General features: G+C 38.0%; 1 protein-coding gene and 3 long non-coding RNA genes across 7 annotated transcripts; 2 read left to right on the plus strand and 2 right to left on the minus strand.

Moving 5' to 3' along the window:
• The first annotated feature begins 6,403 nt into the window (after positions 1-6,403).
• LOC124349195 lies at positions 6,404-8,905 on the plus strand. Of its 2 annotated transcripts, none has more exons than XR_006920212.1 (4): positions 6,404-6,469; positions 7,215-7,397; positions 7,471-7,634; positions 8,829-8,905. It is a non-coding gene; the product is annotated as an uncharacterized LOC124349195 (long non-coding RNA). The 2 variants fall into 2 exon arrangements; XR_006920211.1 differs by lacking the exon at positions 8,829-8,905 and adding an exon at positions 8,672-8,723.
• Positions 8,906-10,597: 1,692 nt separating this feature from the next.
• LOC124348845 (cohesin subunit SA-1-like) lies at positions 10,598-16,039 on the plus strand. Of its 3 annotated transcripts, XR_006920086.1 has the most exons (17): positions 10,600-10,757; positions 10,920-11,057; positions 11,125-11,309; positions 11,373-11,584; positions 11,663-11,836; positions 11,913-12,117; positions 12,181-12,629; positions 12,691-12,993; positions 13,050-13,268; positions 13,358-13,540; positions 13,606-13,818; positions 13,885-14,046; positions 14,105-14,290; positions 14,353-14,826; positions 14,919-15,285; positions 15,665-15,801; positions 15,875-16,039. XR_006920086.1 is itself a non-coding variant. In XM_046799183.1 (16 exons), the coding sequence occupies exons 2-16, from the start codon at positions 10,948-10,950 to the stop codon at positions 15,730-15,732; spliced, it is 3,510 nt and encodes a 1,169-aa protein (XP_046655139.1). In that variant the 5' UTR covers positions 10,598-10,757; positions 10,922-10,947; the 3' UTR covers positions 15,733-16,039. The 3 variants fall into 3 exon arrangements, 2 of the variants coding, with proteins under 2 accessions (XP_046655139.1, XP_046655140.1); XM_046799183.1 differs by having other exon boundaries at positions 10,598-10,757; positions 10,922-11,057; positions 15,665-16,039; XM_046799184.1 differs by having other exon boundaries at positions 10,933-11,057; positions 15,665-16,039.
• Positions 16,040-16,124: 85 nt separating this feature from the next.
• LOC124349177 lies at positions 16,125-16,823 on the minus strand. Its single transcript, XR_006920184.1, has 3 exons — positions 16,666-16,823; positions 16,409-16,608; positions 16,125-16,348 (listed from the first exon to the last, which is right to left on the minus strand). It is a non-coding gene; the product is annotated as an uncharacterized LOC124349177 (long non-coding RNA).
• A 2,338-nt stretch (positions 16,824-19,161) lies between these two features.
• On the minus strand, positions 19,162-20,689 carry LOC124349150. The gene is made up of 4 exons (XR_006920123.1): positions 20,675-20,689; positions 20,508-20,573; positions 20,145-20,404; positions 19,162-19,752 (listed from the first exon to the last, which is right to left on the minus strand). It is a non-coding gene; the product is annotated as an uncharacterized LOC124349150 (long non-coding RNA).
• Between the last annotated feature and the right edge of the window lie 1,245 nt (positions 20,690-21,934).

Raw genomic sequence — 21,934 nt, forward strand, 5'->3', positions numbered from 1 at the left:
TATGTTAATAAAAAAGATGAAAGCGAGATGATGGGCTTATTATTATAAAAAGCAGACGACCAACACATTGGGTTTTATATATGTGTACATTCACGAATTTTCCTAGCTGGTCTATACTCTGCACTGTGACATGCGCGCGTGCTTATTCATCGAAGACGGAATGGTGCGGGAATCACGTTAAATGAGGAAACTGCTGCTGCTGGGCGGGAGTCTATATTATCTTGTCTTGCATTTCCTTTCAGCAAACACACACACATCTGTGAGTGTACACATATTCTCTCTTGGTTAGGGTTTCGTATAGTATATAGTTGGTCTTCTCTCTCAATCTTCTTTGTCTTGATTCTTCTCTTCCTTTTTCTAATCACACTCCATTTCCTGTCGTCCTTCTTCCGCGCCGCGCACCGGGATCGGCATCACGCGGCTTCCGATATCGTCGCTCCAGCAGGCGACATCACCCAGCTGCTAAACACTTTCCCGTCGGTACATCAGAGTCTCGGATTCCGCGCTTTGACTCTCCGCCAGGGAAGAGATCTTATCTGGCTATCCATTATATAGTATATATAAAAGCGGATGACGCTCCGTCGTATTTACTACATCCAACGACGGAATATCAGCACACGTCCAAAAAGAAAAAACAGTTTGGTCGTCCGAGTCGCACACGGTTGATGTTACACACCGGAAGAAACACGTCAACATTTGCATTAGAAAGACGTCACCAGCAGCAACGTTTCCGGTTATTTGATTTCTTTTCTTCTTGAAATATTAAATGAAACTTTTGGGGTTGTCTATATAGTAGAGCTGGTCTAAAATATTTTACGTTTGTTGTTGTCTATTGTCGACGATGTTATTGAAATAAGACTTTTTTTGGAAAATGAAACGAAGAGGGCAGAAATGCATCCAGGCACGTATAAGAAAAGGAGTGAGAGGAATAAGATAGCGCGCCCAGTTTCGATCTATAGAGACTCTTGTGAGCGGAATAAACGCTAACAGAAAATCATCCGGAAGAAAAAGAAATAGACGCTAAAGAATAGCCCCTTTTTACTTTCCCCTTTTCTAGACATATACTTTCAATCGAACGGTTTAACGGATCGACTGATGAAAGGCGGCAGCGGCAAACTTGCGAATCCCATCAGCGTTCATGTGTGTCTGTCAATCCTTTTGCCGGCCTCACGCACAGCGCGGAACGGACCAGCTCTCAACATTTACGAGTTTCCTGTTAGATCGGCTTTATGTGTAAGGTTAAAGTGAATTTGCACAATATCTAACAAACAGCATCAGGAAAAAAAGAAAAACAGATTAGGAAATAATCAGAGTGTTATTATATGTATATACCGAAATCTCTGTAGCACGTGACAACTATGGAAGCTGAGATCCTTCAAATTCGATTAAACTTTTGAAGAACTCGATAATAACACTTTGAGTCTTAAGAGTTTATATAGATGATATGAGCTGACGTAGTGATATGACTATTGTACAGTAGGCCTACACACAAGTATTTGACGCTAAATATCTGCTGAAAAAGGAATCGAATATTAGAGAAAAAGGGCGGCGCAGCGGTAGACGGGAAAAGGACGTGGCGGAGGGATCCATCGCGGAGTCGGTCATGCGACGTAGTCCAATTCGATCATCGACCGCCGATAGATGGAGCAGGACCTTGCTGGTCGTGATGAGGCAGCAGCCTCGCATGTCGTGCAAGATTTCCAGTTGGCAGGCCACAGCAGCGACCATCCATGCAGAGCCTAGTACATCCATCCGCGCATTCAACCCCCACAATATTTGAGATATTTCTTATTATATTCTAAGATAGATTTCTTTTATTATTATTATTTCTCTTTATCTTGAGGATTCCTGCTGCTGCCGAGTTTGACTTGATGGATACATTCGGTCATCATGCATCACGCCGTTCATCTTCCGGCGGATCGATCCTCAATCAAGGCTCTCTAGTTTCCTTCCGGTTGCTTTCATTCCCGAAAAAAGACATAGGCCTTTTTTTTCTTTTTCTATAGACGTTGTGTATAGTCCGGGGGGGATAATATGCTGGAAGATAAAGTGAAACGAAAAAATAAGCTTCGAGCTGTGTGTATAAGGACAAAAGGACGCGGAAATATCGGGATCGCAGCGCTACACAGGCTGAAATCACGCTGGTGGAAGCTTTGTGATGGGACGAAAGTATTATATCGACTTGTTCATAGAAATGCTCATTATCAACAGCTGAGAGCTGCGCTGATGCTCAACGTTGTCGTGACATTATGTTATCAGGCGATAGAGTTCCTTTTTTGGCTCGTCGTCCCGCGCCTGCCACCTGATCTCACGCGCCAGCTTTTATCTAATCGCAGCCCGGTTAAATGCCGGCCATCGATCGCCAACGTTTTCTTATCATTTTTCTTATTATTTTCTTTTTTTTTTTAAAGAGAAAAAAAGTAGAGATCATATAATTGAAGTTGTCCGACAAGTCTTGTCTGCCCGCTGGCTGCTGCCGGCCTTCTCTTAATCTCGGCTGGTTCTCAAATCCAACAAATGGCGGATCGAACAACATGATGAAAGGAAAAACTATTTCATAGATTTCCAACCGTAAATCTTCTCCGAAGAAAATCAACATATAAAAAGAGATGAAGGGGACACACACAGCATATATCCGTTCGCCAATATAAAAAAGATATGGACTTGTGTGTCTGCACGCCCTTTTCCCGTTCATCGTCTTTTTCGGGCGGGCGGGTTTTTTTTTACTTCAGTGGTCACAAAGCTGCTGCCTCCAGGGATGTGTCGACTCTTCCTCATTTGGAGCTTGGCAATACACATTTATAAGCCGATCTTCTTCCTCCCCTTTCTTCCTCCCCCCTTCCATCTCTTTGGCTATACGATCCGCCATCCCACTAATAATGTTCAATCACATATACCTATAACGCCTAAAGTATATAGATGCTCTGCTCTATACTATATACGATCTATAATATACGTACACGCTGTCATCAGTAAAGAGAGAGAGTCTCTATAGCCCAGAAAATCTCGTCCGTATTATATTATATAAGAGACCTTCCAGAGTCAACTTATCGACAAAACATACTTACATGGATTTGGCACTTAGTTTGTCAACCAAATACATTAGAAACAAAAGGAAAATGAACGATAAAACAACAACAAGGCAATTTTATAAGCTGTGCTGTCGGTTATGTAAGTCACAGCATTTTCCTTCTATGTAGCCTATATCTTGGGTGTCCATGTGTCCATGTCCCACGATCAAGCCACTTATTTTCCACACCCGTTGGATCAACTTTTCTTCACTTTTCTTACCCGTCATTTTTTTTTAATTAAGTAAAATAAGAAATAGGAATAGGTACTTTGTGAGATGAGCAACAGGATCGCAGTAAATTCATTATATTTCTTCGTGTAGATTATATGATCAACTCAATTGGAAAGCAACTATTAAATAACGTGTCATGTTTAATATAACGCGTAACACATCTTAGATTCATGATCCGATGGTGAGTTTACCGTTAATCACATATTCTGGTAGCCTTAATGGGTGTTGGACTCTTTGCCTCATTTGGTAATCTGACGAAGAATATTGGATAATTTAGCCCAAACACCTAATAAGCAACTAAAATAACCCTCTTGCTCAACTTAACATTAAAATATGCATTTAATTAATTTAATTAAAGAATTAAGAAAATAAAAGAATAACAAACTTTTCACAATTCAATTTTACACAAGACGCCCAAATTTTGCTCACCGGTTTTCCCAACTCATCCTTGATGAAGAGACCACCGAATGTGTGATACTACTATCCATTGCAATTAGAATTTAACGAAGTAGATGCTTGTGGCTAATTTATTTGCTCAAAAGTTTGACTTTGGGCACGCAAACTGTAGTCACTGTAAAATAAAATGAGCGTACCCCTTTTTGGTTAAAATCAATCTTTATTTTGTAGTGCGGGTGGAATAAATAAACTTTTAGATTAAAATATCTCTAGTTGTCATCAAATTAACAAGTTTAAGGAAAGGAATAAATTTGGACAAAAAAAGAGCAGTTTTTCACGTTTAGTTTAGACACGCTAATCTGCATTCGTTGAGCGAGTCGAAATTGTTGTCATTTCCAAGACATCCACCGTAGACAAAAGACTTGCACGACCTGCTGGATGGATCGTAATAATATCGATCCCAATACATTCGGCAGGGTCCTACATCTTTTGGAAGGAAACATCCGCTGGCAGCACGTGAAACTCGGTTCTCTGCATGTCAAAATATATTTCATTAATTGATGCAATCTACGAGATACTAATTATTTATTTCAATTAGGTAAATTTGAAGGAACTTACGTGGTGCGGCCGAGACCAAAGAAGCGATGCACGCCACCAAGACGAAGAAGAATAGTGATCTAATAGCCTGCATTTTAAGTAAGGTTCTCTTCGCTGATTTTCTCACTGTTGTGTTCCGTTATCGACTGGTGTGGAAGTGAGACGAATGCCGGTGGTTTATAAGGCCGCACGATTCGTTGATCTCTGCTGCTGTTGCTTTGATCGACGCTTGGCGACATCTCACCAATCCGGAGAAGAAGAGAAAGTGACGACGGCGAATAAGAGAAGAAAAACGACAGCGGATAAAGTCTGGAGGAAAAGGAACGACCTTGATCACGCTGACGTCATGCGGAAAAACTTAATTTCATAAATGGAATTTTTGAATGCATATCTGCTGACTCCTGAACAATCCTACCTTAATGTAAGCGAGCTTAGTTCAGTAAAGTAGTAACCTATATATTGTCCAAAGGTCTGATCATTCCGGTTTACGAAATAATTAAGAGACCCACGAAACTTTATTTTTCTGTGTCAACTCGTCATATTTCTGATCGAACCCGACCGCAACGAAAACGTGATTTTAGCCACGTTTTTTTATTTTTTTATTATTTTGGCTAGTTCTGGTGGGGTTATTCCCCTCAATTGTTCTAGTTCTAAATTTGGTAGTGAAATTTCTCACATTCAAGGGAAATCTGTTGACGTCAGTTACGCATGCAAAAATCGTGTTGGGAAATCCCGGTATATCCCTGGAAACCCACAGTAGCTATACGTATTAAATAAATAGGAAGTAGGTAGTTAAAAAAAATAATTTCTATTACATTGGATTTTCCTCTTTTGGCAAGTTCCGGCAAGTTCATCAATCTCTTGTAGTCATGGCTGGGGATTTTTGGTACACATTTTAGAGTGTAACGGGGAATCTTTTGGCCCTGTTATTGCTTTGCTTGTAAAATTAAAAAACACCCGTGTGGCGTGTTGAAAAAGTGAAAATTAAATCAAAGTAGACCTAACCTCATTTGATGGCCGCACTCTCTAGTCAAGACACGAGAGGTGTTGGCGATAAAACAACAACAAGGCAATGTATATAAGCTGTGCTGTCGGTTGTATAAGTCACAGCATTTTCCTTCTATGTACTATCTTTCCGGGGCTAATTAGTGTTTCCCCCTTTTCCTTTTATCGCCTTTTATGATTTCAGGTTGTTTAAAATGCCTTTTTTTCCTCTGGCCGTTTTGCATAAATGTTTGATGTACTATTGTGACTATAATTCAATAGGGAAACATCATATAGGATGCTCAAATCCAAGCTAAGGAAACTACTAATATACGGAAGAAGCTTGGTATTAGGTTGGCATAGCAACTTTGCAAAGATGATCTCTGCTTGTCCATCCCTAGCTCTTTTCTATTTCTCTCTACTTAGATGAAAAGGAGATTGTCAAAAGCTTCCATCAGCCAACAGCATTATAGCGAACCGACCATTCCAGTTGATTAACTTCAATAGTCTCCATAACAGTTTGTAAAATTTTTACAATCCAATCAATTACAAATTTGTATTTTGCGTTGTGAATTGTGGAAAATGGAATGGAAATGGACACATATAGGGCGAACTGATCGTCGAACAGTTGGTACCAACATTAATCGAATCCGCATAGCAAATGGAAAGCTAACATAAAAAAACAATTGCTTATAATTTGACAATTAAAATCGATAATAATGGAGGGGCAGTATTGGGTTAATCGTTAGGCGTTTTTAGACACCGTATTTTCATTTCTATTCTCTCAAAATGAAGAACACTACCTGGTGCATCTCAGAGTAAAATCAGTAAAACTTTTAAAAATGAGATCAAATCAAATATTATATTCAAATTTCTAGTCTTGTAGAGCCATCTAGCGGGACTTGTTTAAAAAGAAGAATTTGTAATTTTTAATAGAAAATAGTTGGATGGAAATAAATCATCACTATTTTAGTTTAAAGCAATATAAAATAAAAACAATTATTTAAACCTAAACAGCATTTAATTTATTTGGTAAAAGATTTATATGTGCGCACTGCGCATGCCTGTCAAGCGGCTTCAAACTTCATAAATTGGCAATGCTGCGGATCACGACAGTTCGTCTGTAGTATTTATTTTCATAATGGTGGTCTCGATCACGATTTGTCGGATTTGCCTATCAACTCCAGCGTGGTAAAAGTTTAATCAATTAATTAAATACTTTATTGTAATTCTAGCTCGCACTTGGCAAAAGAGACCGTTTACCGGTTCGCGTAATTTTGTTTAGTCTCTCGATCGCCCAATCGCCATATGTTGTCTATGGGTATATCCCGTCGCCTTTACGTTACTAAAAGTTAAATCAAAGGAGTAAAATTAATGCCCTGGGTTCTCAATTTACATCGCCATCGCCTCACTGAACTTTCAGATTCAGTATCTCCATGCTGCTAACTGCAACAAAGAAAACTTTCTCTAAAAGGTGGATCTTCATCAAACTGGTAAAGCCAATGTTACACAGTACCAAACACAGCAACAAATTTAGGCTGTCGAGTGCGGTTTGAATATTGAAATTATGCTTGTAAATAATCCAGCAGCAAAATAACCATGAACTTGACCAAAAGTAATCACATCAGGAACAGCTGTGGCTAGATAAAACATTTCACCAGAAATCACAGGATTTTTCAAGCCCTATTCTACATGTGATTATTACACTAACAACAATTTTACATTGGGACACCAGACAGTTTCGACGTTGACAACGAAAACTGGGTTATTTTTGCTATAATATAATGTTTTAGTGTTGGGATACGATTTCAATCATTTTAGACTTTTTCTTAAGTAGGCCTAAGAGTAAGTTCAAATCATTGCCTGTAACAGGAAAAAATATTACGATTCTTACTTTTATGTTAGTGATGTATCGAATTATTTAAATGTTTCGCAGGTTTATTCTCGGACGATCCGTCGGAACGGAGGACATAAACCATCAAATCGCATCTGACATCAAACTGGAAGTGATTTGTCCACTGAAAGGAACTAGAATGAAAGGCGACAAAATAGCGAATAATAACTTGATGAACGCGATCCAAGCGACGCCTAATAGATGAAGAGATTCCAATCCAATTCAGTAAGAAAAATTTGAAATTTCATCCATCATTGTCGCTCTGTGAATGTTGACATTTTCTCTTCTGTGATGATAGATTCAATTTTCTGCAATTCTTCAGCATCGCCGGGATGATTTTGACATTTAACACCACTGACGGTGCCATCTGCATCGCCCTGCTTTCAATAAAGCGATATTGCTTCGGAGTTCGGACCTAGATTGTATTTGTGAAAACGTGTGAACAGCTCACGACATTAAAAGGTAAGACAACTATCCCCTAATTTTAAATCTCTTGCGTTTTTTTATGAATATTTTCCATGTCCCGCGATCAAGCCATTTATTTTACACTCCCGAATCAACCTTTCTTCCCCCTAATTTCTTTTCGCATTAAGTAAAATAAGAAATAGGAACAAGGTATTGTACTTTGTAAGATGGGCAACAGGATGTAAATTCAAATATTTCTTCGTGTGAAGAATGATATATATGATAAACTTGATTGGAAAGCAACTATTAAATAACGTGCCATGTTTAATATTAGCGGCGATTAGCGGAACACATCTAAGATTCATGATCCAATGGTGAGTTTATCGTTAACCACATATTCTGCTAGCCTTATTTTTGGGGGCTGTTTGTTGGGCTGTTTGCCTCATTTGATAATCTGACGAAGAATATTGGATAATTTAGCCCAAACACCTAATAAGCAACTAAAATAACCCTCTTGCTCAACTTAACATTAAAATATGCATTTAATTAATTTAATTAAATTAAAGAATTAAGAAAATAAAAAAATAAAAAACTTTTCACAATTCAATTTTACACAAGACGCCCAAATTTTGCTCAGAGTTTTCCCAATTCATCCTTGATGAAGAGACCACCGAATGTGTGATACTACTATCCATTGCAATTAGAATTTAACGAAGTAAAAACCGGCATTTAAAGATGCGTTTGGCTAATTTATTTGCTTAAAAGTTTGTCTTTGGGCACGCAAACTGTCATCACTGTAAAATAAAATGGGCGTACCCCTTTTTGGTTAAAATCAATCTTTATTTTGTAGTGCGGGTGGAATAAATAAACTTTTAGATTAAAATTTCTCGAGTTGTCATCAAATTAACAAGTTTAAGGAAAGGAATAAATTTGGACAAAAAAAAAAAGTTTTTCACGTTTAGTTTAGACACGCTAATCTGCATTCGTTGAGCGTGTGGAAATTGTTGTCATTTCCAAGACATCCACCGTAGACAAAAGACTTGCACGACCTGCTGGATGGATCGTAATAATATCGAGGGAAATACGCTCGGCAGGGTCCTCTATATTTTGGAAGGAAACATCCGCTGGCAGCACGCGAAACTCGGTTTTCTGCACGTGAAAATGTTTAATTAACTGAAATTGTAACTTGATGCAATTGACGAGATGCTAATTATTTAGCATAAACTTTATTTCGATTGCGTAAATTTGCAGGGACTTACGTGGTGCGGCCGAGACCAAAGAAGCGATGCACGCCACCAAGACGAAGAAGAATAGTGATCTAATAGCCAACATTTTAAGTAAGGTTCTCTTCGCTGATTTTCTCGCTGTTGTGTTCCGTTATCGACTGGTGTGGAAGTGAGACGAATGCCGGTGGTTTATAAGGCCGCACGATTCGTTGATCTCTGCTGCTGTTGCTTTGATCGACGCTTGGCGACATCTCACCAATCCGGAGAAGAAGAGAAAGTGACGACGGCGAATAAGAGAAGAAAAACGACAGCGGATAAAGTCTGGAGGAAAAGGAACGACCTTGATCACGCTGACGTCATGCGGAAAAACTTAATTTCATAAATGGAATTTTTGAATGCATATCTGCAGACTCCTGAACAATCCTACCTTAATGTAAGCGAGCTTAGTTCAGTAAAGTAGTAACCTATATATTGTCCAACGGTTTGATCATTCCGGTTTACGAAATAATTAAGAGACCCCACGAAACCTTATTTTTCTGTGTTAACTCGTCATATTTCTGATCGAACTATCGACCGCAACGAAAACGTGATTTTAGCCACGTTTTTTTTTTTTTTTTTTTTTATTTTGGCTAGTTCTGGCGGGGTTATTCCCCTCAATTGTTCTAGTTCTAAATTTGGTAGTGAAATTTCTCACATTCAAGGGAAATCTGTTGACGTCAGTTACGGTCCGCATGCAAAAATCGTGTTGGGAAATCCCGGTATACCCGGTTATCCGGTATCCCAGGTATCCGTTATATCTGGTATTCCGGTATCCCCGGTATCCCGTTATTCCCAGTATCCCCCTGGAAACCCACAGTAGCTATACGTATTAAAAGAATAGCAAGTAGGTAGTTTAAAAAAAAATAATTTCTATTACATTGGATTTTCCTTTTTTGGCAAGTTCATCTCTTGTAGTCATGGCTGGGGATTTTTGGTACTCATTTTAGAGTGTAACGGGGAATCTGTTGGCCCTGTTATCGCTTTGCTTGTAAAATTAAAAAACACCCGTGTGGCGTGTTGAAAAAGTGAAAATTAAATCAAAGTAACTTCATTTGATGGCCGCACTCTCTAGTCAAGACACGAGAGGTGTTGGCGATTTTCATGATAGAGACCTTTATAGTAATTGGACGCTTAACAGAAAGGAAGATGAGATTAGAAGTGAGATTAGGTGAAGCAAGGAATCAAACACTCGTCATTTTGGTGATCTGCGATACTATTGTACTAGCGGTAGTTATATCTGGTTAAATCCGATGCGGTATTAAACGAGTCGCAATATCTTCTTTTCCTACATTCCTATCTAAACAACATTGTCCTTCTAAAACTGGAAATCAACAGCATCCAAATTTCGTACCTTCACAGCAAACCTAAATTTATTTTTAGACAAAAATCAGAAAAACATTCAAAGCAAGCAGGTTGGTCCTTAAACTCGCGCCTCAGCAAGGGATCGGGTTGATACATTTTCCAGAGGCTATATTCCTTTGGGCAGCGCCATCTTAAAAATCTTGCCGCTGAAATTGGACCCTTCTAATTCATTTAACTGGTATGGTACCATTGATATGGGGTAATTTACAACAACATCAAAATAGGAAACAATTTTATTATTTGTGTATGTATTTTCTATTAAATAATCAGAGAAATCAATAGCGAGATTCGAGAACAGTACTGGTTTCAGCCTGGCCTGAATTTACAATGAAAATCAAGTAGCAGAGATGACTCACGTGCATGTTCTCAGCCTCTCTCTTGTCTCTGCCGGTCTGCCCTCTTATTCATATTCATAGCTGTCATTGCTCTGATGAAGCCGGTCTCTAAAGCACGTTCTAATACTAAAACAAAAAGTTAGCTTTCAGTTTGTTGCTGTGTTATTTCATGATTGACGGTTATTTTCCAAGGAAAATATTATAAATTACAGAACAAAGTAAGTCACCTCTGTATCAGTTAACCATTCATAACCTTATTTCTTAAAAAAACCTATGAATGCACTAGGCTAATTGTGTGTTGTGAGCAAACAATAGTACATTACATACTTTAACATTATCCATACATTTTTAAAATTAAATGATTCATTATAATGTTATAGAGTAATTACTCAGCCTAAAGAACTAGAAATGCAACGTAGAAGAGGGAAAAAAGTAAAGATGGACAATCCTCTCGAGGATTCTGAACCACCATCCACTTCTTATTTGGATGAGCAGCAAACTCCAATGGATCAGCAAAGGTTTGAAATCTTTCTAAACATTGTTAAGTGAAATTCTAACTTCATTGAAATGCAATAATTCATTCAGTGAGAATTGTGAAAATGTACACCTACATTCTGATTTCGATACTCCTTCCAAAATGGAACATGATAAAAATAGTGTTCCTGTGCAGCAGAATTTGAATGTTCTCAGTTCAAATCAGGCGGAAAATACCACAGTCCCAACTCTTTCTGTTGGGCATGGACAGACACCTGAAAGTGCTCGTGGCCAAAGTATAAATCTCTTTTGACCTTTTGATGTATTTTATTAACATAATTTTTAAATGCTTTTTATAGCTTCAGTTACTCCTACTGGGAAGAAGGCCCCTGCAGTTACTGCAAATTCTCAGAAATTAGTATCTAGCCCAGAAGGTACTCCCACATCCACACGTCCTTCTCTTCGACGTAGAGGACGGTCAAAGAAACATTCAGAGACGGAACATGTTGCTAATGTTGAAGATGAAAGTGATTTATTTAGTATTATCAGGAATGGCAAAAGCTCCTTACAGGTATTGCAGTACTCAATTCGTCAATTGTAAAAATGTTTCCTAAAATTCAAACTTCAAACATTTTATTGCCGATTGCAGCACATTGTAGATGAATGGATTGAGCAGTACAAGGCTGACCGTGACTCAGGGTTAAACGCTATAATGCAGTTCTTCATTAGTGCTTCAGGATGCAACGGGAAAATACCATCTAAAATACCAAGTAGCATGGATCATGCCGCAGTTATCCGCGATATGACAAAAAAGTTTGATGAGGTATAATAGTTTTGATTAATTTGGGTAGCAAATGGAGATTTAATTGTGTAGTATAAATAATAAACCTGTACTTTAGGATAGTGGAGAATATCCGTTGGTCATGTCTGGACCACAATGGAGAAAATTTCGAAGCAACTTCTGCGACTTCGTGCACACACTCGTGAAGCAGTGCCAATATTCCATAATTTATGAACAATACCTGATGGATAACGTAATATCACTTCTTACTGGTCTTTCTGATTCACAAGTCCGAGCGTTTCGTCATACTGCCACCTTAGCTGGTAAAATGATTTTCCTTATTCTTTATTTTTCTTCTTCACAAATTTTAAAGGTATTTGTTTTAGTTATGAAATTAATGACTGCCTTGGTTGATGTGGCTCTGACTGTGTCGGTTCATCTTGACAACACGTCTCGTCAGTATGAAGTTGAGCGTCGGAAAACACAGGATAAACGAGCCAGTGATCGCCTTGAAGGATTGCTTGCCAAACACGAAGAACTTGAAGAAAACATGCATGACATTAAAAACATGTTGACTTACTTATTCAAGTCGGTGTTTGTCCATCGTTACCGAGATATCGTTCCCGATATTCGAGCCATTTGTATGACGGAAATAGGCATTTGGATGAAACGGTTTCCCCAAAATTTTCTTGATGATTCTAACCTGAAGTATATTGGGTGGAATTTGCACGACAAAGTTGCCGATGTTCGTTTAAAATGTCTTCAAGCTCTCCAACCGCTGTATGCTTCACAAGAGCTTAAAGAAAAACTGGAACTTTTTACCAGCAAATTTAAGGTGAATAAAGTTACATAATTTTTGCTTAGACAACCAACAATACTTTAAATATTATATATAGGATCGTGTCGTTTCGATGACGCTAGACAAAGACTATGATGTTTCAGTCCAAGCTGTTCGTTTGGTTATCACTATGCAAAAGTATCACCAAGAAATGTTATCAGACAAGGATTGTGAGTCAGTTTACGAGTTGGTGTTCTCTTCTCATCGAGCCCTTGCACAAGCTGCCGGCGAATTCCTTAAAGAGAGACTATTCACACTTAATGCTACCAGTCATCCAGCTCCACGTACTCTCCTTGGCAAAAAGAGACTACCTAACACACCTCTCATTCGTGATTTGGTTCAATTTTTCATTGAATCTGAGGTGAAATCCAATCAAGTAACAATTCAAATAAATTATTAAACACAAATACTTAATAGTTGCATGAACACGGAGCATATTTGATCGACTCCTTAATCGACTCAAATGAAATGATGAAAGACTGGGAGTGCATGACGGATTTGTTAATTGAAGAACCTGGGCCAGACGAAGAGCCTTTGGACGATCAGCAGGAAACAGCTTTGATCGAGTTGATGACATGCTGCATTAAACAAGTTGCGACTGGAGAACCACCTGCAGGTCGAGGGTCTATGAGAAAGGTAACCGATTAATTATTTTTATTGTGGTTATCATGTTAACATACAACATGTAGTAGTGGAGATTTTCATATAAATTATTATTATTACAGATTCCTACCGTCAAAGAAACCAGACAAACCCAAGGTCACCGTGTACGACTTACTGAACATTTCATACCAACTCTTCCTCTGTTACTCGGGAAATATATGACTGATCCCGAACAAGTTGCAAACCTCTTGTCAATCCCTCAATACCTTAATATGGAAATCTATACTACCTCACGTCAAGAGAAGGTGAGTTCGTTTAATTTATGATATTGTTTACAAAAGGCTGAGATACTTTACTTCTCAAATTACAGAGTCTAGATTCGTTATTGCGCTTGATCCAGAATATAGTAGAAAGACACACCACAACAGAAGTGCTGGAAGGCTGCGCTAAAGCGTTGGAATTTCTTTGTGATGAAGATTACGCCATATCTTCTCGATGTGATTTAACAAGGAACACTTTAATTGATCATCTCGTTAAGAAATGCGAACAAGATTATGAAAATTATGTAACACTGATGGCTGGCGTAAGAATTTATTTAGTTTGCAAATTTTTTTTCACGTCTTACATACTAATTTGTGTGTTTTTATAGGACGAAGAGCCCAACAAAGATGCGGTGTTTACGCTGGTATTGGGTTTGAAAAAAATTGCCTTATTCTCGTCACATCACAATCTTGGGACATGGAATTTGTGGGATTCTCTGTTTAACGCAATTCAAGAAACTATAAACCTTAATCGGAAAATGCCACTTGAAGTATCTAGTGATTTTCTTGGTTTTATTTCCTGAAAATAATTTGCAATACATTTTTTAGGCTATAAAATATTGCATTTCAGCTTGCCATTCTGCTGTTTTATGGGAGCTTCTGCAATTCAAAAATTGTTCTGGACAAAGAACGTCTGCCGCTCAACAACAGAAACAATTAAGAGATCATTTGGACGCCTACATGTCTTTGATGACTGAGCTAATCACTTCGAACGTTGCTGATTTTAGAGAAGAGGTTGGTATTGTTAGTGTAAAAATTCTTGTCATTTCACGCTTATTTATAATTTTGTTTTTTAGGCATACGTGTCTGTAGGGGATTTGCTTATATGTTTTAGCAAGCGTCTAAAAGACAATCCTCAGTTAAAACCGCTTGTTTACGAGCCTGATCGTAACCTACAACAAATTCTGGAAAACTTCATTCAGACTTATGTGTTTGTTGAAGAAGAAGAAGAAGATGTAGACGAGGAAGGCGACGAACATAAAAAAATTGAAAAATTGCACAATCGCCGGAACTATTTATCGGTTTTCTGCAAACTCGTAGCTTGCAACGTCTTGCCTGTAAAAGCTGCGGCAGGTGTTATTAGACACTATGTCAAGTATTACGATGATTACGGTGACATCATTAAGACATTATTGGGAAAAACTCGAAACATCAACAGAATTACCAGTGCAAAAACTATGGTTCTTAGTCTCTCATTGCTGTTTCACGATCTAACAAGGGATGGTGGAAGTCGTATTGATCGGCAGTCAGAAGAATTTCTTAGTGTCAAGGTATGAAACAAATTTAAACTTTACCGACAGCATTACTTTTCACGCGAATATTTGTAATGAAATAATAATAATTGTAATAAATTCGTCCGTAGGAATTGGCCAAAAAATTGGCCATGTCATTTGGACTCGATATGGTGAAAAATCGCGAAGCTATCACCGCCCTTCATAGAGATGGAATTATTTTTGCCACAAATCCACTCGAGAATCCAAATAATCCTATTGGCCCTCCTCCTAATTTAGGGTTTCTTGAAATTTGTGGCGAGTTTTCAAACAAACTGCTAAAACAAGACAAAAAGGTGGTTTTACAGTTTTTGGACCGAATGCTGACCATGGGAAGGCTTTCACCTCGTCGAGAATGGGAACCTCTCTTGTTCTACCGGAATTCCTTGGTTCATGGCGAAACTGATCCATCTCCGCATTCTGTCAGGAGCGCTAACAGACGACGTCGTCGCGATACAGGTATTTTATGGAATTTCTTAGAAGCTTTCTCTTGTGCATAATGGCAATTTCCAATTCACCTTCGTTCTATCATGTACAATTTTCAGTTTGTATTTTCTAAATTGTCGATAGAGTTGGCGTAATTACTTACGTTGTCGTCATATTCTTTGTAGTTTTGTTCCGTTCCTAAGGTTCATTACCTTAATGTTAATGTTGAACAAATGCTTTTTTTCACTTAATTGCCATCCTTATAAACCCTACAACAGAACCTAGTTTTTGGAATATAGCGGGAATTCAGGGTCAAATATGATGAATATTTTCATAGGTGACCGTTGTGTCTCATCTGTTCGTGGTAACCGCATGTAATTGATTTACTGACAAGCTTACAATTTGTTCGCAGGTGGAGACGACGGTGAAATCGCTGATAACGATGATGGATCAGATCAGGATTTTGCCGAGTGCGGGTAATATTACCCGGTTTGACTTCAGCATTTGAGTCTTGTGAATGAATGAAGTGAATTCAAAGTAACATAACATGTACGTGTAAAAGTTTCATTTCATTTTTTGATAAATTTCCAGTGTTAACGCATCTTATTTGCGATGATTCTAGGAAATGTTAGTTTTTATTAACGTTTGGTGAGGTGCTTTGTTATTTATCCTTTTGGCTACTGAACTGCGACACGTAAATTTCCATTTTAACCATGGATCCTGCTGTTAGATGACGTACGATCGCACTTGTTGGATTCTCTAGGATAAATAAACACAGTTAACAGTTGTGACGGTTGTGGATTGATTTCTGTCTCGTTTGTCTGCTAAATTAAAAAACAAACAAAACATGTTTGTCATGTTTCATTCAAAAAGAAAGATTTATCACAGATTAGGTAAAGTGCAGAATGACAGGAATAAAGCTAAAAGGGTGATACAGGTGATTATTAAAACAATCAGATGCCCAGTCCCTAGTGTGAGGATCACATGTGCCCAGAACTTGCTGTTGTTGTGAGACAGGGTAGTGTGGAAAGGATTTTTCATCTTCACCATCTGTTGTGATTGATCTTACATTTGCTGTTGCCTTGTAGTATGTAGCCTTGTAGAAGGCCGTGCAGTGAATTGAAACACATTCTGAATAACGGCCGGTTTACCTTACCAACTAGGTGTTTTTCCTTTCAGCAATCCACTGTCCAAGCACTGTTGCCTAGGTGCTGAAACGTCGGGAATCACTTGCAGACAAGGTACATGAACGGATATCACCGCCTTGAGTGCCTTTTCCTCAGTGTAGAAGTTGAACTGGCGTCTATTATCACCTTTAGGATTTCGTCTGTTGTGATGTGTCACGCTGCGTGGTGGCTTTTTGGTGAAATTTGACAGGGGGAATATTACGTGAGTATGAAAATTATTTGTTACCTTTGTTTGTTAGTTCTTTCAATTTAGTGTCACCGAGCTAGAGCGGACATTGTTTTCATGTTACTTTTTTTAAACGTTTCTTCTTTCTGACGTTAGACGGCATGGTCTTTGATAATTTTTTACCTGTCAGAATATTACTTTGCACCTCTCTGAAGAAATTTCTCGCTACTACTACAAAGAACTTTTTGGTGATAACTGTCAGTTTCTATTTCAGCAACAAAGCTCACTTGTTAGATTTGCATTAATATGTTTTTTTTCTACTTCCGGTTTTCTCATTTTAGTCAGTTCAGTAAATATTCATTCGACGCACAAAATAACCACATATTCGTGAGCCTCGTCAATTTGTGGTGAAGTTCATGTTTTGTTTTGTACGTTTTCGTACTTCCGGTTTTGAGAATTTTCCTGAACTATATAGTTCAGGAAAATTCTCGATTTTGACCAAATTCTGGATTTAGTTTAAATTACATCTAATCGACCCCAAATTTCACGTAGATCACGAATTTTTGGTTTATTTGGTCGGCAGCTCAATAGTTGAGGCGCTATCGCTTACTTCCGGTATACTTCCGGAAAATTTGCATAAAACTAGCAAGTGAGCTTTGTTCTCTGCACAATTCTAAAGACTCCTAATTGGACTCCTTGCCAGCTAAAGCAAACAGAAAAGGTCTTTTCGATTTACTTTTGTGACTTTTGTGACTATCTAAAGCCGGTCCTTTAAGATAGTGAGTTTTGGACGTGTCTAATAGATGGCGTGAAGGAATATTGTGTTGTCAAATGGCTTATGGCGGCTCGTCTAAATCTATCTTCAGCTACAGCTATTTTCTTCGAAAGTTACAAATGGACACATAGGTTAATTCGAGTGATTTCGTTTGTAACTTGTCGGCGATGTGTTCTATTCCGTGTACATGTTGGATAACCTTAGTGTTTCTCACCAACTTACAGGAGGAAACGTAGCCTACCGTTGACTATTTTGTGCAACATGTGCCATCGAAATGACACAGGTAACTACCAACACTAGCTTTATTACAGTATTGTTGAAAAACATACAATCTTCTCATCTTTTATTAGGATTCATTATAATTATCTGCTGTAAGAATTGGACTTCTTAGATCACCAACCCCAACACAGACAAATCTCTCATTCCATCTTCTAGAGAACCTTGGCTAACTGTTCGGTGGTTTCAAGTGTAAGTTCACTTGTCATGTCAAGGAACTTTCTTTGTTGCAGTCTAATATGTATTCAAAGTGTTGATCTGCACTCACATCTATGGTTTTATAAGACGATTTCAACTGCAGTATACTGATTACTGTTTAATTATTCTTTTAGATAGTTTATTTTCATAGTTGTCAAGCACATTGATGACACAAATTATTAACAGGTGACTTAATTTTCTTATTTTTTATTTACAGGTTTGAAAAGCTCTATAGGTTTCTAAATTTGCATGACAGACTTTAAGTAAAGTCATGTTGAAGAAAAAGGACTGACTGACAGTCAACAATGTACACTACCTTGTTTGGTAACCTGTTGGCTGCTTCCTTTGAATCTCCCTTTTTACTTTCTTAGGCTTGATTTGAGGTATTGCTTTCTTTCGCTCAAATATTGTTGAAAAATTATTCTCAAACTAATAAATGTTCATTCTGTCTACAGGGTAACTCCTTCGCTACTTATCATGGACTTCATCCATTGGTGATGCTATAATTCAAGAGAATGCTGTCATTCAAGACTGAAAAATTGTGTAGTTGTTAGATAAAACAAGTGCATGTCTGGGCTCCCTTCTTTCTTTTGCCCCATTTCCCTAACTAACCACTAACCAACGCCCGCCGGTGGTCACTCACCCGCTGTGAAACCAGGAGGAGGGGAGGGCTCTGGTCGAACGGGGACTTGGAAGGCGCACGATCCGACGAAAACTTTTAGAGGGTCATGAGTCTAACCCGGAAGCCTAGTATGACTAATCGCTCCCCAGTAAAACTTGCCTCGCACTCTTCTCTCCTCTTCCATTTCCAGGTAATCTCCCTGGATCTACGCCGACACTGCATGTGCGAGTTTTAGCAAGCAATCCGCCACCCAATTTGACAAAAAGTGATAGTTTGTTTTCACGGAAATTTCGTCAGACGGTTACAAAATTTCTAATTCAACAATCTGATGTAGAAATTTGCATCTAGTCTACTGGTGCAAATTGCGATTCTGTAAGCCTGATTAATTTAGGTGATGTGTTAAAAGCAATTGTGGGTTTTTTAACACATCTCCTAAATAATCAAGCTTAAAGAATCGCAATTTGCACCAGTAGACTAGATGCAAATTTCTACATCGGATTGTTGAATTAGAAATTTTGTAACCGTCTGACGAAATTTCCGTGAAAACAAACTATCACTTTTTGTCTAATTGGGTGGCGGATTGCTTGCTAAAAAGCCTCGCACAAAAAAAATTGTCTCGAACCGGACGCTTTGTTTAATGAATTATTTATATTGTAAGTGTTTCAAAATAAAAATGAGGGTTACATATTATATACATGGTTTATTTATTCAACAATAAAATTTACATATTATAGATACTTGACATTTGTGGGGAAATGGGGGTTTGAGGAATAGATGTGGTCATATAGGTAAGTATATGGATGTGATAGACAAAAGATTTTATGTCTACCTTATTAAAACAAACCACGACTCTTTCTAGTTAATGAAAATCAATTACCCTCCTCCCCCCAATCTCTTCGCTGATTTCCCAATCGCGAAGGCATGTTTATTATTTGTTCAACGTAAAAATTCCCCATATTACTATTTTTTTCATTCTCAACATATAAACGGTTAAATTCATAGACACAAATAGCAATTAAACAAAATACTGGATGTAACTTATGTAGCACAACACTAGCGATTCAACACCAAGGAACTTTTCTGTTCTTTTTCAAAATATAACCGGTTAACTGCATAGACACAAATAACAATTAAAACTGGATGTAACTTTTGTGCACAACACCAGCAGTCCGGCACCAAGGAACAGCAACTGCATAACTCGATGCAAAAATCTTTCACCAGTATAGGCTGCAACAACATGCCATATTTGGTTCGTCACTGCTACGTAAACATAAACCTATGACCAAAATGAAATTAATGTTTGATCAATGTAAATTTTGTATAAAATAAAAAAAAAATCACTTCAAATGGAGTTCAGCCAAATATTCTATGGCAACACAAACTGATAACTATAGTTTAAACAAAAATTTACATGAAACTAGATTACTCATTTAATTCATTTGAAATTTGTAGTGCTCTGCAGCTAAGCAAAAACATTCTTCTACCGTATCTGCCTATCTTGTTAACCAATTCCCCTTAAACAATCCATAACTCAATTTACATATGATCGAAGGAAAGAGCTGTTGACATGATGAAATCCCCAAATGTTAAAATTAAACAATCTAAGCAATTATAGTAGTCCAAGCCTGATACTTCCCAAGTTCGAACCTATAATTTTTATCAAATTACCATTTCAAGGAGTCTTCTTGCAGTTCTACTAGATGTCCAACATTTCGGCAACCACAATGCAGCATGATCCAGCGTCAACTCAGATATGGCTGATCCCAGAAGACTTCAAGCATGGAACTCTCCCACACTCCAGGACAACATCAGCACCAAAGACTGCATGCAACAGCTCAATTTATTATTTAATCACACCTTTCACTGGATGACTGCAACCAATCCATGTGCACATTAGACTGCAACAAAGAAGTGCAGACTTCACCTGGCTATTGAAAAACAAAGTCAAGTTACTATCAAGGAACAGAATCTCATGTGACATAACAAAACGACAGAAGTATGAAGTTAAACTATACAATCTCTCAGAATTACCTTGATAAATCTTACAAAGGAATTTGTAGTTGTCAAGTTTTCCAACTTGAAAATAACAAATGTTATCTAAATTTTAAGAAATGATCTTAACTCATAATTGCAACAGAGAAGCAAAGGGGTCTACTCTCTTGTCATTAACTAAATCTGTAGCGATCAACTATAATTACTTTAATTGTTCTGAAAGTGTTCCGCATGTGAAGAAACGAGCAAGAGACATTTTGGAAAAAAATGGATAGCAGTTTCAACACAACAAGTATGTCAGTAAAAAACATGGAAAAAACACACCAGAATGAGTAACTGTAAGAATGAATAACCAGCAATAATAAAGAATAAGAATGAGTAACCTTTCCGGCTTTCCGCTCAGTGTCTTTACTCTTTAGAAGAAATGACTTGAATCTGTCATATTGCCATCTAACGTTACAGCAAACAAACTTTCGTCTACTGACACTGTTGCCACTAGAGGGCTCTGGTCATGGTTTCAAATCTCTCCAGTCCTGACCGCCCTGGTGATATTTCGTAATTCGTCTATTTTCTAATAAATTTCCTATTCTATGAATTTCTTACTTTGACGAAAACTTCGTTTTAAAAACAATAAAGGAGGAGGGACTTGGTGTATTTCGTGTGAAAAAAAATTTTGTGTAAAATTACCCTGAAAAAAGATTTTGAACTCTGAATTTAGATATTAAAAAACTTCGGAATAATGGGGAAATCGCATTTGCCAACTGCCATTAGCGTACAAGAGTGTATATATAGCAGTCCACGAGTTACGAATTTCGAAAGTTGTTGCAATGGCGATTATCACACGAGAAGCGAAGAAGGCGACTTGCCATTCGTTAATACCATTAATTATTCTCGGATGTGTAGTGATGATGGTGACTGGTAAACCTATATCGTCTTTGACCGGAAGTCAAGATTCCATCACCGACGCCGAAATCACAACCCCGACTCACCTGCCATCCGATTCAAATTTCCTCAATAATGATGAGCTTACCCCGGATGAAAAAAGGGATTTAATGAAGATATTATTTCCGTCTTCTCGATCATCGACACATTTGGCGAATTTAACTTGCAATGACGTACTACGAGTTCAAAAACTATACCCGAGAGTCAGCTTAGAGCTTCTCGTAGATTTCGTCCTAGAGTTATTGGAATCCGAATCTTACGATCCTTCCAAAGAATTAAACCTGACTGAAAATTGCCCAGCAGACCAAGGCGTGTTTAACAACATCAACGTGTTCCTGTTAAACAAGAGCATTCTATTTAACTTGCTCGCACTGTTCATCGTGCTGACTGTCTCCGTGCTGGTAGAATTCTGTGGGCGGATTTATGACCGGAAGAGATCCCCCATCCACGCGGATCTCGAGTCCGGCTCCAACACGGATGACGAACAGGAAATGAAGCCAAAAGACCAAGGCAAATGTTCGTGG

Source organism: Daphnia pulicaria, chromosome 7, assembly GCF_021234035.1.
Source record: "Daphnia pulicaria isolate SC F1-1A chromosome 7, SC_F0-13Bv2, whole genome shotgun sequence".
Lineage (NCBI taxonomy): Eukaryota > Metazoa > Arthropoda > Branchiopoda > Diplostraca > Daphniidae > Daphnia > Daphnia pulicaria.

Excerpts from the sequence above, each read along its gene's own strand:
- LOC124348845 (XM_046799183.1), top strand. The coding sequence starts at position 10,948 with ATGCAACGTAGAAGAGGGAAAAAAGTAAAGATGGACAATCCTCTCGAG. Across the intron at positions 12,118-12,180 it reads TCATACTGCCACCTTAGCTG|TTATGAAATTAATGACTGCC; the intron begins GTAAAATGATTT and ends TATTTGTTTTAG. Across the intron at positions 13,269-13,357 it reads GTCGAGGGTCTATGAGAAAG|ATTCCTACCGTCAAAGAAAC; the intron begins GTAACCGATTAA and ends TTATTATTACAG.